The sequence below is a fragment of the Mirounga angustirostris genome, unplaced genomic scaffold (assembly GCF_029215605.1).
Source record: "Mirounga angustirostris isolate CCGP_5_RB_7025 unplaced genomic scaffold, mMirAng1.0.hap1 SCAF_15, whole genome shotgun sequence".
Classification (NCBI taxonomy): Eukaryota; Metazoa; Chordata; class Mammalia; order Carnivora; family Phocidae; genus Mirounga; species Mirounga angustirostris.
This window is the reverse complement of record NW_026991723.1, coordinates 31,122,041-31,136,292: the sequence shown is the minus strand read 5'-3', so window position 1 is coordinate 31,136,292 and position 14,252 is coordinate 31,122,041. Positions and strand designations below refer to the sequence as shown.

The following is a 14,252-nucleotide window of genomic DNA, read 5'->3' as shown; positions in this document are numbered from 1 at the left end:
CAATGTGTTCTTTTTTAACCCTGTAATAACATAAAGTGGATCTTGACTGCCTATCTTAGAAAATGTGAGTTTCATAGAATTAAAAATAAATCCTTAATAGCTTGTCCTTTTAACTATGTTAACTGAACATTAGGACCATGTCATCTCCTAAAGACATGTATAATAATATCATATAAGGATATTACATTTGAAGGAATAAAATGATATTCAGAAATATAATTTTGCCAGATGATATAATAGGAATATTACCAGGAATTTGACTTATTGTGAAAAATCCTCACAATTGTTAGCTTGTTAAAAAATAAAACCCCACAAACTGTTAAGTTGAAAATAATGTGCGAGTTAGACTTCTGGGAGGCAAGTGTGAGTCCAGATGCCTCTTTTCTGGTTTACTTCATTTCTAGAGTTCATTTGTTGCAGGCCTTTATTACGTTTCCAAAGTAAATAAGTAAGCCATTTCTACTTTAGGCCTTGTCCCCAAGAGAATAAAAGAAAAAAAAATGACAGTGACACCATTTAGCTGGATAATAACTAAAACTGGACAAATAAGATATTTTCTCTCATTTGGAGACTGGCTGTTTTAGTTGTGTTCAAAATTTGCGATTCTCAAATTAATGAACACCTGTAGAAATTAATTTTGCAAATCTACATGTATAATGGGTAATTTTTCATTCAGATGCAATAATATGACAAAAGAACAAAAATTCCCAAGCATTTCCCCAAGGATAGAACCCCATTTAGTGCAATGCTGACAATGTCTGAGTGTTTTAAGGCTCTCAAGAGGGCACAACTGACAATCCCTCTTGTGTTGCCAGTTTGCTAAGTGGTTTCATATTCACCAAGAAGGACTTGTCAATGGGTGCTTGCTTGGGATCCTGAAAAATGGATGTGAGGTCTCTGTGAGGTCTTTTGTGTCAGTCTCTGTGGGGTATCTGGGTAAGGTCTCAATGTGAAGTCTCTGTGAGTCAGTGGAAGATCTCTGTGTACTGTCTGTAGATGAAGCCTCTCTTTGAGGTTTCTATGTGAGGTCTCTGAGTGTTGGTTTCCCTGAGAGGTTTGTATGGAAAGTACCTTTGGGAAGTCTCTGAAAGGTTTGCTGTCAGGTCTCTGGAAAAGCTCTGAAATCTGTGCTGGCTTTCTCTCTGAGGATCTGTGGGGCAACATGAGGTTCATGTGTGAGGTCTCAGTGTGAGGTCTCTGTGGGGCAGTGTGGTAGGTAGGCACTGTGGAAGGTGTCTGTGTGAGAGATCTCTGTTGAGAGTTATCTCTGTAAGGTCTATGTGTTGTCTCTGTTGGGAGATGTCTCTGCGTATTGTCTCTGTGTGAAGGGTCTCTATGTGTGTCTTCATTTCTGGCTTTACTGCACCTATGGAAATCTGAGCAGCAGCAGGGCAAAGGCACTTGATCAGCATCCCTGTCTGTGGCACTTCTTCTGGCAGGGGCCACGGGGCCCACATCTAGCCCATACTCCAGTCCCAGAACTCACCTCTCAGTGCCCCTAGAGGACCTAGCAGCAGCCAGGCTCAAGGTCCCCACTCCATGCCACCCTCTCCTGAGCTTCCAAGGGCCTCAGGATACTCTCTGTGTTGGGTCCCACTCCCTTCCCACAGGTCTTGGCTCTATTTTCACTGCTGGACCCACTCTGGAGACTGCCTCAGGAATTGGGACCCAAAGGCAAGACCTGGTTCCAGGGAGAAACCAGTGACACAAGCAGTGTCCCAGTCCCAGTCCCAGTCCCAAATGTTGGGTATCCTGACAGGCATGGGAGATAGGGATCCTCTGGATCAGGGGCATCTCCTGGAGCAAGACTCTATCCTGGGAATGATGCCCTCTGCAGCTATGTGCACTGTGTACCATGTGTGGCACAAAGCACAGAATAACTCGAGAAGTTGCTCAGCTCCCAAGTTTCCCTAGTTACCTAGCCTTCCCACCTATTATTAAGTCATCTATTCTAGAATTCAAGAGGTGATAATGTGTAAGCTTATGAAATATATTATTAAGAGATTAACCTTCCCTGATTTGCTTTACTTTTACAAGTTGGGCCATCTGTTTTGGACATAAAGGTGGCTTTCCTAGGTCTGTGATCTTAGAGCAGAGAAGGGTGGAGACCCTCATGGGGTATGATGAACCATACCCTTAACTTTTTCTTTCCTCCAGGCCTATAGATAGGACATCAGGGGGCTCTTCATTCACTTCACATTTATGGGCACCATGTGTCAATTTGCCTTCTTCTTTGGATCCATCCTTTCAATTTTTCTCCCACATCCCATTCTAAGTTCAAGTGTTCAACCATCAGATAGTTACTATACACAGGTACACTCCTGTTCCATTAATTCAGAACTCCTTCTCTGGGGTTAACATAAAGGGAAAGTATGTGACCCTTGAATATTCATTTAGGTAGAGGTGAACACAACCCTCAGCAATCTCCCTGCTGTTCCCCACTTACACACACACAGAGCTGGAAGTGCCATCCTCATCACTGGAAGTGTAGGAAAGGCAGAGGTGGAAGAGGGTGACACTGTATTTCATTAAAGCTAAGCTAAGAGGGTTTCATAGGGCCTTCACCTCTTCATCAGAGAAAGAAGGGATTCTCAAGGGCAAGTGTCATCTATTCTTCACCAAGAGATCCGGGACAAGATTTCTTTTGCTTTTGAACTTAAGGCCCAGTACTCTCTTCCAAACTTTGATCCCCTTGGTTCTGACACTTCCTGGAGCCAGAGTGGGAATGTCCAGCCCTGTGATGCCTCTGTAAACTTATCCCCTATAGCTGTATAAAGTTCAAAGTAGAGTGGAAGCAGGAGAAAGACAAGTCAAACCAGATCTTGGAGTAAGGTCTTCGTAGGTATTTCTAATCTTTTTAGAGTAGTTTTTGTTTGTATAATGACAGTATCATGAAAACAATGAAAAGATTCAGGATAAGGAGCAAGCCTACACTGCCCACTGCCAAACACCCTCCATGCCCCTCCCTTCTAGAACCCAAAGCATATACCAAGCATAGCACAAACAAAAGTAGCCATACTATCCTCTTATGGGGGGAAAACATATATATTGGGGAATATTAAGTATTTGGATGTGCTAAAGAGAAAAAGTTTTCTCCACATGGACTAATTTTTTTTCTTGGAGACATGTTTTCCTAATAAGAAAGACTAAAAAAGCATTTTATGGTTGACTAGTCTAGATCCCTTCCTGAAGAAGACAGTGCCGTGGGCAGTGATGATGGTGGCTTGGGACACCTGGCATCCTTGGCCCATACTGGCAGGGACTGACTGGAGACAAAGTCTTCTTGGGAGGCAAGGATGGGAGGTGCTTCAGGCCCAGCTGTTCATCCTTGAATCTCACACTTTTCAAGGACCGCCGATGTCTGACCTGCCTTTCCCTGATAGAGCTACTCTGGTCCTTGGAGGTGGCTTGGTGACTGTGGGCTATATAATTCATTATTCTCCCTCGCTCTGGGTGGAAGGGAAGTCTGTGGTAGTGGAAACACCCACATACTGGTGCTTGGAGTTCCTGGTTGTGCTCGTTTAACTTTGCGGCATGAAGTCCATGGTGAATTGCCATTTTCTCCTCTATAATCTGTCCAACAGCTGTCATGAGTGCCCGAGACTCAGGAGTCTCACTGGCCATAATTGATTTGCTTTTGACTGGTCCTTGGTTCTGGGCAGTTATTGGCTTACATTTCTGCAGAGCATTCTGACCTTTGTCTTTTTCATTGGGGAAAATCCATTGAAAAAAGCGCCTCATTCTTTTTCTGAAGAGGCTTTCGGGAGGACCCTGTTTCTTCTCTGGCAGGAGCTGGAAGTATCGTCTCCTAAAAGAATCTACTATTCCCCTGACTGGGGCAGGGTGACTCATACACTCAGCTTGAGAGGTCCTCAATTCCTCAAACCATTCATTTCCTGAGTTGAGCCTCCTATAGTGCTCTCTCTCACAAGTAGGGACAGTCATCTTGCACTGGTTCTTCCATGAGTCCTGAAGTTTAGAGATCATGGGCTCTTGCTGCCTTAGGCAGCTCCTTTGGTCTGCTATGAAGCCATATAGCATCTGGGAAGCTACCTTGTCTCCAGTAGGCACTCTCTGGGGATGACACTGTGGCACTTGAGAAGCCAAGTTGTCTGCAGCAAGGAGCATGTGTGTAGAACAGTCTTGAGGCTGGTTCTCTGACTCTGTATTCACTTTGGAATTAAATTCACTTTTCTCTTCATTAAGGCATGACTCTCCAGGATCTTGGAAAAAAGACATTCTAGAAAGTTTTTTACTGGTATCTAAACTCCCCATATGCACATTTATGTCCTTTTCAGCAGTAAAACATTGGGATCCTAAGTTCATCTCTAGCATTGCTACCCTATGACAGGGGTCTTGTGAGGTCCAATCCACACTCTCCTCTCTTGGCTCATTCCTGGCCATTGATGAACTGGGGCTCAACTCTAGGATGCTCCTCTCAATGCATTCTGCAGAACCACTCTGCCAAGTTCTGCCCATGAAGTTGAGTGTGAGGGACTGAGAAGGTGGCCTGTCCTCCTGTCCAATCAGAGAGGCTTTTAAGGGCCCCCGGTTGTCACTAGAAGGGGCCATTCCCAGCGCCCTCTGGATTTCCTCATACACAGGTGAAGGAGCAAGGAGAGGCCTTTCCAGGGTGGAAACTGACTCTTCTGTTATTGCCTTCTTTCCCAGACATGCCTGAGGAGGTTTTCCCAGCAATTCAGCAAACTTGACTGAGGGGGCCCCAGACACATGGGTGGCTGAGGGCGTAGAGGCAAACTGAAGAATGGGCAAGGGTTGAACCTTTTTCATCAAGAGATTTATGGGTTTGAGGACCTTGAGAGGTAGACCCCACCTGTGCCTCACCCAAAACCTTATAATATGTGCTTCCAGAACTTCTTGAATGTCTGGATGGAGGAAGGAAACTCTGTGGGAGGTGTTCACATATGGTCCCCAACCCTTCAAGATTCCTAGATTTCTGATTTCCATGTCAGTGTTGGACTTGGGAAAAGCATGGTTGACAGCAAGACAGGATTGGCACATACTCACAGGCCCACACTCACTGATCTGCCACAACTTCCTGCCCAAATGACCTCTTTTCAAGATGTTGTCTAGATTCTTATCTAAGCTCCTTAGTAAATCACTTCCTGAGTCACTCTTTGACAGCCCCAAGTCACTTTCTGATTCCTCAGAGCCCACTCCCTGAAACCTCATTAGGGAGTTCTCTGAGGCCCGGGAGAGATCTTTTGGGGCCTTCCCTAAAATATACCCCAGGCCCTTGCCCATGCCCTGGCTTAGTTGGAACCCCACTTTCTGTGTATCAGTGCTGCTTTTACCTGCAAATGCAGAGAGCCGTGAGGGTCTATGCTTACCCTTTGCCTGACATGTCCCTGGTAATTCACCCTGAAGCTGCCTTAGTTCCAAAGACTCTTGGATCTTACGGGGCAGCTCCCAACGGTGTTGAATGAGCCACTTTTGTAGGTGTTGCTCCAGTTGCTTACGGAGCTCAGGACTGATTGGAAAATCCTCAGGAAGGATGGAGATCACCCAGCTGTCCTCGGGAAGGTTGGAAGTGAAGACACTAAAGACCTCTTGAGATCTTTTGATTACAGAGGATAAACCCCCACTTTCTAGTTGCTCCTGCAACAAAGGCCATTCTGGATGTTGAATCTCAGTTGGGATGAGAAATTGTGACTTATCCTGGGCTGTTGGGCAAGATATTTGACAGGCCCCGATCTGGGGTGAGGAAGAAGGTGATAGGATTGGAAGAGAGGACTGGAGATGATCTTGGGTCAGGATCTGAGCCAGGGGTGGGGGTTGGAATTGAGGTATGGCTGAAATCAAGGGTTGAGATTGGAACTCCAGTCGGGACAGGGGTTTGGACTGGGAAAGCAGTGGAGATAGTTTAGCCTGCATTTGAACTGGGCAGTCACTTGAGATTCCATTGAATAAGAAAGAAGGAGACTGTAGTGCTGAAGAGCTCTCAGAGATCCAGGCAGTAGCCACCAGAGATTCACTGTGTAGAGAGGGGAGACCCCAGAAAAGCTGGTTATATTTCTGCTGTAGATGGTACCCCAAAACCTTAGGATATGAGAGCTGCTGAGGACCAGGCAACTGCTCTGGTTTGCCTTTTGTGCTCCAGAAGTGTTGGGGGCTTGTGGTTTTCTGCTCAGCACCCAGTGATTTCAATATATTCCCCAAAGAATTCAGGTGGTAGTTTGGGCTCATTTGTTTTGGATATGATCCATCTTTTTCTTTTTCTTTCCAAATGTTGATCTTGACTCCCTTTGTGACTTGTATCTCCAGGAACTTCTGGTCATCAGAGCTGAGCAAAGAGGGGTTAGCAGCTTCTACTTCTCTGTCAGTGGGGTTTCCCCAGAATGAGGCCTCTGGTGAGTGGTGGGAAAGGTGTTCTTGCTGAGACTCATAATTTGATGAGGTTGAGAGGCACAAGGCTTTGGCAGTGGTGTGCCACCAGGACAGGGCTGAAATGGGACAGCTTGAGTGGCCAAGGCCTGAGGTGGCTGGGATAGGAGAAGCAGACCATGAGGTATGAGATGACCTCTCTGTAATGGTGCCCAGTGGGAGTGCCATTGAGTCACACTGAGGAAGAGTCAGAATGGTGTCTGGAGGTTGTGGGGCAGAAGAGGCTGTCGGAGGTGGACGGCAGGCCTCTGAATTAAGGGGACTTGGGGGGGAAGGGGAAAGAGCAAGTGGCTGGGGTAAAAGGCTGCCTAGGGGAAGAAAAGGCTCTGGTGGCCTAGAGGCACTCAGAGATGAGTGGGAATGAACAGAAACTGAAGAGGTCTTTGGGCCAAGAAGTAGAGGGCCTTGGGTCAGAGGAACTGGGGTAGCCAGCAAGGACACGGCAGGAGCAGCAACATCCACAGGCTCTCCGCATGGCTGGTGGGCTCCGGCAGGCGCTGCTTTGTACACCTCACCAGGGGGATCTTGACATAAGAGCTGATGAAAGCCACCCTTGTCAGGGAGCCTCCCCAGGCAGCTGCAGGAGACAGGAGGCACAAGCTGCAGCTAGAAGCTGACCAGGGCAAGGAGGGCAGGGCAGGTTGGGCAGAGGTAAACACCTGCGACCCACAGCCCTCCCCAGCCTCCATGCTGACTTCACACTACTGCTATTCCTAACCCCAGAGCTTTATCCACATCTTCTTCCCATGACTCCCCCTCCCAGGGCTCCCTGTGGCCCCAAGGTCACATCATAGGCTCTGGGACAAAGGAGGGTCAAGGAGAAAGGGAAAGATTCTTTACCTTTGCAAAAGTGAAATCAGGCTGCGAGCTCCTTCCAGTTCTTTCAGGCAATTTCTGCAAGCTGGAAATCAGGAAACTGGGTTACAGTGGTGAAAATAGGGGCCTAGGGGTCTTATAGAAGGCTAAGTGCAATGTCCCTTTAGGGGAGACTATTGGGTGATTAGACTATGGAGCCCAAGCATCAGTGCTCAAAGCCACATAATCCCTCACAGTAATGGCAAGGCCTATGATGGGGGAGTGCTTTGTAAATGACAAAGCACTCTCCCATCCATCACTCCCTGGAGCCCTTACAACTGCCTCGTTGGGGAGAAAGGATAAGGGTCACAAAGGAATCTGAGCTAAGTTAAACCACTTATCTACAGTTGGACCTGGAGGTTCCACCTCTGAATTATTGGTCCACTACAGCCCACACAACCTTGCCAGCCAACACCCATTTCAACCCCTATCAACTTCCTTCCAAGCATGGAATCTGGGAAGTATACGGTATCTGATCTTCCCAGGAGCCTCTCTGAGGGCTCTGTTTCCTGAGGGATGGTCTCTGCCCCTGGCATCCTCAGAGACCATGGAGCTGGACCCCCAGGGGCAAGAAAGATGGAGGATAACTTGGGGCATGCAGGGCTAAATCACATAAGCTTACCTTTCAAAACTCCACTTTTCTTCTTACTCCTGCTCCTCTTCCTCAGCTCCACTTGATGCTAAGAGAAAAGACAAGGGGCCGAGACTCAATTCTCTCTTCTCTCTAGATGGTCCGCAAATGCTCACTCTTCATGAACAATATGAACATCTACATTCTACATTTATACATCTAATGGGGGTCTGTGGTTTTCTTTCCTTTTACTCATTTTTTTCCATTTACTCATTTTAAAGTGGATAAAAATATTTTTAATTTTTCTTTGAAGAATGCAAAGCTGGATTTTCTATGTCAGCTCACTATGGATTTCTTTCATTGTTATTCCTCTACTCAAAAAATACACACATCCTCAGAACTACAGGTCCTTCTCTGCTCCATCAGATAAGACTCTGTTTCCCAAGCTCAAAGCCCCATTCTAGTCTTTTAGAGGCTCTCCAGGGATCAGCACTGCCCTCAGATCGGCCCTGACACAGAGGAAGAGCTTACCTGAGACACCTGCCACAGAAAGGGGAAAGTGGCTGGTGAAACAATGCTTAGGAGTCTGTCCTCCTGCAGAAAATGAACTCTTAGTATACAGTCCTCACTCACTAGTCACCATATGTTTGGGACTTTGCCCTGGAACCCTCTACCACACCTGGACTCTGGATTGAGATCTTGCGTTAGAAATCCTTGTGCCCTCTCTAACCCTTGCCTGGCCTCACTTATCCCTAGAGGCATGACGTTCTATTCTGAGACTTCCTATCTCAGAAGTCTCTCAGGTGATTTAGAAAACTGGATATGATAATTCCCACAATATTCCTGGGAGGTAAACATTCTTATTTTCCTGTTTTAAAGATGAGGAAACAGACAGAGCAATGCTGGGTTTTTTGCACAAGGACACACAGCTAGTATGTGGCAGGGCCAGGATGTACATCAATAAATCAGGCCTTCTGACTCCAAAAAAAAAAAGAAAAGAAAACTGGATATGAGATAATCTCTGTTGGGGTTTAGCCAAAGTTTACTTACCTTCCTGGTGTTTCTATATTTCCTAGCTGATGGTGAGGATGGATTACTCTGAAAGCAGGGGAGTAACAGAAGAAAGAGCCCAAGTCCACATAGGAAAGCAAAGATGGTATCAATCACCCAGGAGGTGGGACTGGAGCTCAGCCAGGTGGTACCAGTGCTTCTCAGAGAAAAGAAATTCTCCATCTTCGGAATCATGCTGTTGCCCTCAGGCAACTGAGCACTGGGAGTTTACTTGGGGCAGAGCCTCAGGCTTGCATCATAGAGCTGTGGCCTTGTCACAAAGGGTTCCTGAGAATGGGGGAGGGAGCAGGCTGGACCACCACCCCTCCCCCACCATTCAGCCCCACAGAACCCTGCACCTTCCTGGGCCTTCTGGATTCCTCCTCCCAACTCTACTCGTATGTCAGAGAGACCTTAGCCAATTTTCCATTTGTTCCATCTGGAACTCAGATATTACCTGGTCCCCTTTGTCCATTAGCTATCTTGACTTAAAGCCCACCAATTTCATAACCCTTGAAAATCTGAAGTTGACCCTAGAATTTTGGCTACTTTCTAGGAAATTTTACTTTCAGGATTTTCTCTGTCTTCAACTCCAGCTTCCCATATGTTTTTGTCTTATATAAACCCAGGCACATAATTTAAATTTCTTTTGCACTTATTTAGTTTTATGAATTTTAGTGTTTTGTCAGGAAGACATACACAAAATAAAATAATTTATCATTCAAAATTCATAAATCAAAGTATGAAAGTTATAAAGAGTTAAAGCCAAATGATATATTTTTTTAAGTTTGTAGCATTTATAATTCTGAAGTTAGTAAATCTTTAAACTGGACAAAGACTTTTGGCACATGCTGGATACACACAAACACACACACATACACACACTTATCCTTTCACAAACCAACCCAGTATTTCCAAATCCAAGAATCCACAATTTTCTACTAGTAACATTTTTCATGTGTTTTCTTGACCTGACTTTTTATTTTATTTTTGTCTTGGTTTTAATTTTTTTTTCCAAGTAGGTTTTGAAACATGCTGTCTTAGTCCATTAGGGTTTCTATAACAAAATACCACAGACAGGGTGGATTATATAACAAATTTATTTCTCACAGTTCTGGAGTCTGGGAAGTCCAAGATCAAGGTGCCAACATGATCAACTTCTGGTGAAGTCTCTCTTCCTGGTTCATAGAAACTTCTCACTGTGTCCTCACATGGTGGGAAGGGACTAGGAATCTATAAGGAGACTCTTTTATACTTACATTTTTGTGTGTGGTGTAAGAAAGTGGCCCAGTTTCATTCTTCTGCAGGTGGCTGTCCAATTTTCCCAACACCATTTGTTGAAGAGACTAGTTTAAACTTAAGTAATTCCTTCCTTTTAATATGAAAGGAATTAAAACTTTCTTGGAAAGATATTCAAATACACAGGAAAATTAACAATCATATATTCATTTAATTTTTTATTTAAATTCAATTTAGTTAACATATAGTGTATTATTAGTTTTGGGGTAAATTTAGTGATTCATCAGTTGCATGTAAAATCCAGTGCTCATTACACCAACTGCCCTCCTTAATGCCCACCACACAATTAAACCATCCCCCAACCCACCTCCCCTCTAGCAACCCTCAGTTTCTTCCCTATAGCTAAGAGTCTCTTATGGTTTCCTTCTCTCGCTGTTATTATCTTATTTTATTTTTCCTTTTCTTTCCCTATGTTCATCTGGTTTGTTTCTTAAATTCCACATATGAGTGAAATCATATGGTATTTTTCTTTCTCTGACTTATTTCACTTAGCATAATACCCTCTGGTTCCATCCACATTCTTGAAAATGGCAAGATTTCATTCTTTTTGATGACAGTACTATTCCATTGCATATATATCACTTCTTTATCCATTCATCTGTTGATGGACATCTGAGCTTTTTTCCATATTTTGCCTATTGTGGACATTGCTACTATAATCATTGAGGTGCATGTGCCCCTTCAAATCACTATGTTTGTATCCTTGGATAAATTATCTAATAGTACAATTGCTGGGTTGTAGGGTAGTTCTATTTTGAACCTTTTGAGGAACATCTATACTGTTTTCCAGAGTGGCTGCACCAATTTGCATTCCCACCAACAGTGTAAGAGGGTACCCCTTTTTCTTCATCCTCACCAACATCTGTTGTTTCCTGAGTTGTTAATTTTAGCCATTCTGATTAATATGAGGTAGTATCTTGTGGTTTTGATTTGTATTTCCCTGATGATGAGTGATATTGAGCATTTTTTCATGTGTCTGTTGGCCATCTGGATGTCTTCTATGGAGAAATGTCTGTTCATGTCTTCTACCCATTTCTTGACTGGATTATTTGTTTGTTGGGTGTTGAGTTGGATAAGGTCTTTAAAGATTGTGGATACTAGGCCTTTATCTGATATGTCATTTGCAAGTATCTTCTTCTATTTTGTAAGGTGCATTTTGCTGTGCATAAGCTTTTTATCCTGATGAAGTCTCAATAGTTCATTTTGCTTTTGTTTCCCTTAACTTTGGAGATGTATCCAGCAAGAAATTGCTGCAGCCAGGGTAAAAGGGATTGCTGCCTGTGCTCACCTCTAGGATGTTGATGGATTCCTGTCTCATGTTTAGGTCTTTCATCCATTTGGAGTTTATTTTTGTGTATGGTGTAAGAAAGTGGTCCAGTTTCATTTTTCTGAATGTGGCTGCCCAGTTTTCCCAACACCATTTGTTGAAGAGACTGTCTTTTTTCCTTTGGATATTCTTTTCTGCTTTATCAAAGATTAGTTGAGGGTCCATTTGTGGGTTCTCTATTCTGTTCCATTGATCTGTGTGTCTGTTTTGATGATTACAGCTTTGTAATACAACTTGAAATTCAGAATTTTAATGCCTCCAGCTTTGGTTTTCTTTTTCAACATCCCTCTGGCTATTCGGGGTCTTTTCTCATTCCATACGAATTTCAGAATTATTTGTTCCAGCTCTGTGAAAAATACTAGTGGTATTTTGATAAGGATTGCATTGAATGTGTAGATTGCTTTGGGAAGTATAGACATTCTAACAATATTTGTTCTTCTAATTCATGAGCAAGGAAAGTTTTTCCATTTCCTTGGGTCTTCCCCCAATTTCTCTCATAAGTGTTCTGTAGTTTTCACAGTACAAATCTTTTTCTTCTTTGGTTAGGTTTATTCCTAGGTATCTTATTGTTTTTGGTGCAATTATAAATGGAATTGGTTCCTTGATTTCTCTGTCTGCTGCTTCATTATTGGTGTATAGAAATGCAACAGACTTCTGTGGGTTGATTTTTTATCATGTGACCTTACTAAATTCCTTTATCAGTTCTAGCAATTTTTTGGTGAAGTCTTTTGGGTTTTTTACACACAGTATCATGTTGTCTGCACAGAGAAAATGTTTGACTTCTTCTTTGAGGATATGGATATCTTTTATTTTTTTTTTTCTTGTCTGATTGCTGACGCTAGAACTTCTAGTACTATGTTGAACAATAGTGGTGAGAGTAGACATCCCTGTCTGGCTCCTGATCTTAAGGGAAAAGTTCTCAGTTTTTCCTCATAAGGATGATATTAGCTGTGGGTCTTTTGTATATGGCCTTTATGATGTTGAAGTATGTTCCCTCTATCTGTACTTTGTTGAGCATTTTTATCAAGAAAGCATGCTGTATTTTGTCAAATGTTTTTTTCTGCATTTATTGAGAGGATCATATGGTTCTTATCCCCCCTTTTTTTTATTAATGTGGTGTATCATGTTGATTGATTTGTAGATGATGAACCACCCCTGCAGCCCAGGAATAAATTCCACTTGGTCGTGGTGAATAATCCTTTTAATGTACAGTTGGATCTGATTAGCTAGCATCTTGTTGAGAATTTTGGCATCCATGTTCATCAGGGATATTGGTCTGTAATTCTTCTTTTTAATGGGGTCTTTGGTTCTGGAATCAAGGTAATGTTAGCCTCATAGAATAAGTTTGGAAGTTTGCCTCCCATTTCTATTTTTTGGAACAGAAGAATAGATATTAATTCTTCTTTAAATGGTTGGGAGAATTCCTCTGAGAAACCTTTCTGTCCTGGGCTCTTGTTTATTGGGAGATTTTTGATTATTGCTTCAATTTCTTTGCTGGTTATGGGTCTATGTATATTTTCTATTTCTTCCTATTTCAGTTTTGGTGGTTTATATGTTTCTAGGAATTTATCCATTTCTTTCAGATTGCCTAATTTGTTGGCATATAATTGCTCATAATATTCTCTTATAATTATCTGTATTGTTGCAGTTTTGGTTGTGACCTCTCCTCTTTCATTCATGATTTTATTTCTTTCGGTCCTTTCTCTTTTCTTTTCGATAAGTCTGGCTAGGGGCTTATCAATTTTGCTAATTCTTTTAAAAAACCAGCTATTAGTTTCATTGATCTGTTCACTGTTTTTTTTATTTGTACATTTATTTCTGCTGTAATCTTAATTACTCTCCTTCTCTTGCTAGATTTAAGCTTTATTTGCTGTTCTTTTTCCAGCTCCTTTAGGTGTAAGGTTAGGTTGTGTATTTGAGACTTTTTTGCTTCTTGAGGAAGGCCTGAATTACTATATACTTCCCTCTGACCATCTTTGCTGCACCCCAAAGGTTCTGAACTGTCATGTTTTCATTTTCATTTACTTCTATGTATTTTTTAAATTCATCTTTAATTTCCTGGTTGACCCATTCATTCTTTAGTAGGATGTTCTTTAACCTCCATGTATTTCTGGTTCTTCCAAATTTTTCTTGTGTTTGATTTCAAGTTTCATAGCATTATGATCTTGAAATATGCATGGTATAATCTCAATCTTTTTGTACTGTTTGAGGGCTGATTTGCAACCCAGATTGTGATCTATTCTGGAGAATGTTCCATGTGCACTTGAGAAGAATGTGTATTCTGCTACTTTAGGATGAAATCCTCCTTCCAGTTTGTCATTCAAAGCTCTTTGTTTCCTTGTTGATCTTCTGCTTAGACGTGTCCCTGCTGTGAGTAGGGTGTTAAAGTCTCCTACTATTACTGTATTATTACCAATGAGTTTAAGTTTGTTATTAATTGAGATTTGGCTGGTCCCAAGTTAGTGGCATAAATATTTATGATTGTTTAGATATTTTTGGATAAACCCCTTTATTATGATATAGTGTCCTTCTTCATCTCTTATTATAGTCTTTGTTTTAAAATCTAGTTTTTCTGATATAAAAATGGATACTCCAGGGGTGCCTGGGTGGCTCAGTCATTAAGTGCATCTGCCTTTGGCTCAGGTCATGATCCCAGGGTCCGGGGATCGAGCCCCACATCAGGATCCTCACTCAGTGGAAGACCTGCTTCTCCCTCTCCCACTCCCCCTGCGTTCCTTCTCTCAC

The 14,252-nt window shown here is 42.8% G+C and overlaps 1 protein-coding gene across 1 annotated transcript; it reads right to left on the bottom strand.

The window, feature by feature from the left end:
• Nucleotides 1–3,174: 3,174 nt before the first annotated feature.
• On the bottom strand, nucleotides 3,175–9,356 carry LOC123850253 (spermatogenesis-associated protein 31A3-like). Its single transcript, XM_045883659.2, has 5 exons — nucleotides 9,339–9,356; nucleotides 8,363–8,371; nucleotides 7,883–7,940; nucleotides 7,246–7,306; nucleotides 3,175–5,995 (listed from the first exon to the last, which is right to left on the bottom strand). Exons 1-5 carry the CDS (start codon nucleotides 9,354–9,356, stop codon nucleotides 3,175–3,177), a joined length of 2,967 nt encoding a protein of 988 aa, XP_045739615.2.
• Between the last annotated feature and the right edge of the window lie 4,896 nt (nucleotides 9,357–14,252).

Excerpts from the sequence above, each read along its gene's own strand:
- LOC123850253 (XM_045883659.2), bottom strand. Across the intron at positions 7,307-7,882 it reads GAAAAGTGGAGTTTTGAAAG|CTTGCAGAAATTGCCTGAAA; the intron begins GTAAGCTTATGT and ends CCTGATTTCCAG. Across the intron at positions 5,996-7,245 it reads CTGATTTCACTTTTGCAAAG|TGAATCTCTGGTGGCTACTG; the intron begins GTAAAGAATCTT and ends CTCTCTACACAG.